The sequence below is a fragment of the Nilaparvata lugens genome, unplaced genomic scaffold (assembly GCF_014356525.2).
Source record: "Nilaparvata lugens isolate BPH unplaced genomic scaffold, ASM1435652v1 scaffold5685, whole genome shotgun sequence".
NCBI classification, from domain to species: Eukaryota; Metazoa; Arthropoda; class Insecta; order Hemiptera; family Delphacidae; genus Nilaparvata; species Nilaparvata lugens.
In genome coordinates this window covers 8129-12157 of record NW_024091478.1, presented here as the reverse complement: position 1 = coordinate 12157, position 4029 = coordinate 8129, and the positions used below count along the sequence as shown (strand labels likewise).

At 36.5% G+C, this 4029-nt stretch overlaps 1 protein-coding gene across 1 annotated transcript; it reads left to right on the top strand.

Moving 5' to 3' along the window:
* Positions 1-335: 335 nt before the first annotated feature.
* LOC120356064 (unconventional myosin ID-like) lies at positions 336-2301 on the top strand (the record flags this gene model as incomplete). The annotated part of the gene is made up of 2 exons (XM_039444869.1): positions 336-566; positions 2092-2301. Coding segments are annotated over exons 1-2 (339 nt in total), but the record flags the coding sequence as incomplete, so codon positions are not given.
* Positions 2302-4029: the final 1728 nt, after the last annotated feature.

The window sequence follows — 4029 nt, the reverse complement described above, 5'->3', positions numbered from 1 at the left end:
CACTCCCACACCCACACTAATAATAGACAGTAATCGGCTTGAAATTTGGTTCATGAACCCCTATAGGCCTACAATGGCATACCTTCTTGTGGTATCTTTTCTCTATTTTCATTTTATTTATTCTTTATTCATTTATACAATAAATACTTTATCAAAATGATAGGGAGAGGAAAAATAAGGTAACCTTGTGCTATTCCTCTTCCAAATTTAGATAACACATAGTCCGAAATTGGTTAAGTCTTGTAGTTCTTCAATTCACAAAATTTTCACAAAGTAGATTTTCAAATTAAATTGGATTTTTAAACTAATGAAGAGTTTTTGTGATTTTCGGTTCTAGCCGCCTCAAAAATGAACCTAAAGACGATGGTTTTGACCAGCTGGGTCTGGAGCTGAGCAGTGACCCACAGAGCTATCACTACCTGAAACAAGACGACAAAATGGCGGCTGGTGTGGTGGAGGGGGATAGAGTCAACTACAGAACCACAATGTCTGCGTTTAGGACTCTGGGATTCTCCAATGAAATGAAGAACGCTCTGATCAAAATCGTAGCTGCCGTATTGCATTTGGTGAGTTTACAAAGTGAGTCATTTGTATGGGGGGGACACCTCAATAAGTTGGAGACTGCTGTAAATATAATTGACCGAAGCGAAGCTGAGGTCTTAGTTTCGACTCGATCGGCTTTTGTCTGTTTGTTGTACCGCAGTTACAGTCGCAGTTATTGTCCGATTTGGATGAAATTTGGTATACAAGTTCTTTGAAACAAGGCAAAAAACGTGTGTGTAATGATTTTTGATAAGACCTCCGGTTTTTAAATAAATTGTGCCGCTCTAAAATGTGCTGTATTGAATGAATTGTATCGTTGAAATGCTATCGATAGTTGGAGACTATCAATAAGTTGGAGACTGCTGTAAATATAATTGACCGAAGCGAAGCTGAGGTCTTAGTTTCGACTCGATCGGCTTTTGTCTGTTTGTTTGTACCGCAGTTACAGTCGCAGTTATTGTCCGATTTGGATGAAATTTGGTATACAAGTTCTTTGAAACAAGGCACAGAAACGTATGTGTAATGATTTTTGATAAGACCTCCGGTTTTTAAATAAATTGTGCCGCTCTAAAATGTGCTGTATTGAATGAATTGTATCGTTGAAATGCTGTCGATAGAGGACAAGAGTTGTCAGCGGTGAACCTTGAAACGTCTGAGCCGCTCCAAATCATACTGTATTTATTAATTAAAGAAGCTTCTCACTTGATTGCACCATTTCTTCCTTTTCAACACGATATTTCCCTGTTTCATAGATTAATAGTTTTCTAGACCTACCGAACCGGCTGGAGACATCACAGCTTAGTTAGTTAGACTATCGGTTTAGTTATAATGTGTTATGTGATACGGCTTCAAAGTTATGTGTTTTGAAAATAATAGGTACGGTAGCCTACAAAACTAATTTATCTCATGCTGCAATGAGTTCACTTACATCATAACCAAGGATAATATACAGTTACAACTTACAATATTTATGAGTATAAATTTCAACTACGCATGAAAAGATATTCCACTTTTTTCCTAAAAATTCAGTGCAATTATATGCTGCGCAGAAGATTAGGCTACCATTTTCATAAATAATAATTACATAAATAAATGACAATCTGCTATGGAGAAAAAAGCTATGTTTAACAACATGTAAGTTAAACACACAAACACTTACACAACAACTCCAAAAAGTTTTCTATAATTTCTATACGATGCGTGACGTCACTGTTGTGACGTCAATATGGGTGGATTTGGCAGTAGATGTTGGCTTCATCGACTTTCAGTATGAATATACAATGAGCCGTGTCTATTCTATAACTGGTCTAAGATATTATTAACAATTCTCAAATGGCAAGTCTTGAACTTAACATTAGTTGAATAAAATAATTTTTGCCCTTCCTACTGATGTTTAATGGCGTTTTTAAAAGTTCCCGTTATTCTGTGTCACTCTGTATTTACGGCCACTCTTTAAGTAATGATGATGATTAAAATTTAACAGGCTTTTGTGCAACCGAGCCTTGGAATTTGAAAATATTTTTTTTATCTTACCAATTTCATTTTCAGGGCAACGTAGCTTTCACCTCCAACGACGACAAGATCGAGATAGCCGGTGCAAGTGAGAAACAACTGAATCTAGTGCCAGGACTGTTGGAAGTGGACAGCAATGCTGTTGTAACTGCTCTCACTGAGCGTGTGATAGCCGTCAAAGGGGAGGTCATGCAGAAAACACACACTCTCATGCAAGCAGAATATGGCAGGGATGCATTGGCTAAGGTTAGTTTATTTTATATATTCATTCATTCATGTTTTCTTATTTATGACCGAGCGAAGTGAGGTCTAAGATTCAAGTCGACGGTTTGGCATTTCTCTTAATGTTTAAATGTTTAAATGTTATATGTTGCGCATTTACGGTGAAACGCGGTAATAGATTTTCATGAAATTTGACAGGTATGTGTCTTTTCCAATTGCACGTCGACGTATATACAAGGTTTTTGGAAATTTTGCATTTCAAGGATAATATAGAAGGAAAAAGGAACCTTCTTCATACGCCAATATTACCCTAAAAATCAGACTATAGAAATTCATCATAAATCAGCTGTCTAGTGGACTATTAAGATCGTGGACACACAGATCGTCATCGGACGGACGGCACGCATCGGACGGATCGGACGATTAGATTTGATGCATTGTTTTCCGATGCATTGTTTGGTCGTCCGATGACGATCTGTGTTCGCCTATCATAATACTAGCCGTTCAAAAACATCGAACATCTTGAAAATGTATCTTTCCATCAACGTTGTAGACAGTTGCAGCCAGACCTGATAACAGCGCTCACACTCACATTCCGGGACGACACGTCACGGTACGATAGGACAGAAAGCTCTATGTTTATTTAGGATTTTTTCTAGACATTTCAAATTGATGATTAATTTATTAATTATTGAGAAAACAACAACAGATCAATGTAACTTACTGAGCGCGAGGTCTTCTGTTCACAGAACTACTACTTACAACAAGGTAACTCGTGCCATAGAGATAGCATAAGAAGATATACCATGGTTTGTAGAATTCATTCAAAGTTTAGAAGTTTTGTATCAAATTATGGTTTTGTGTATCAAGTTGGAATGGTACTGTATCATTTGTGTGTATACTGTATGGTGATACGCCATGGTATGGGGCGTTTATGTTGCAAATGTGAGTGTTAACTGAAGCCGATAGTCCTCTAGTTTGTGTAAAATAAGTTGAGACTTGGCCCTCCATCCGAATAAATTACATGGTTGCCAAATCGTGTAAAATTGCAACTTTCTCAAATTTCCAATACAACGTCAGAATTGGATGTAGAATATCATCCCCGATATCCTAGTAATGCTAGAAAGGTTTCAGGTTTGAAGGATTCACAGGGAATTTAACTTTTATGATAAAATTGGAAACATCGCGAAAATTTGTTTTTCTTTTGAATATTACTTCTTTCAAAATCATCGGGCTTCGTAATGCGTTATAATTTTATATCAAATTAACGGGGAGAATGTCTCATTTCTATTGGTGTCTGGATAATTTTTCTCCGACCTATAGTTATTTTTTAATTAATGTTTATGTTCGTCAATGTCGAGACATTTCGAGAAGAAAACATGAAATTTTCGACATTCTGGAAACTTTTTTGTTTATTATTACGCATTACGACGCCCCATGATTCTGAGAGAAGTGATATTAAAAAGAAATAAAAATTTTCGCGATGTTTCCAATTTTATCATAAAAGTTAAATTCCCTTTTAATCCTTCAACCCTGAAACTTTTCTAGCACTACTAGGATATCGGGGATGATATTATACATCCAATTCTGACGTTGAATTGGAAATTTGAGAAAGTTGCAATTTTACACGAATTGGCAACCATGTAATTTCTTCGGATGGAGGGCCAAGTCTCAACTTATTCTACACAAACTATAGTAGTTGTTTTTGGTGCTATGTGACGCTGTTAGTCTCTCATACTGTGCCTTCTTACA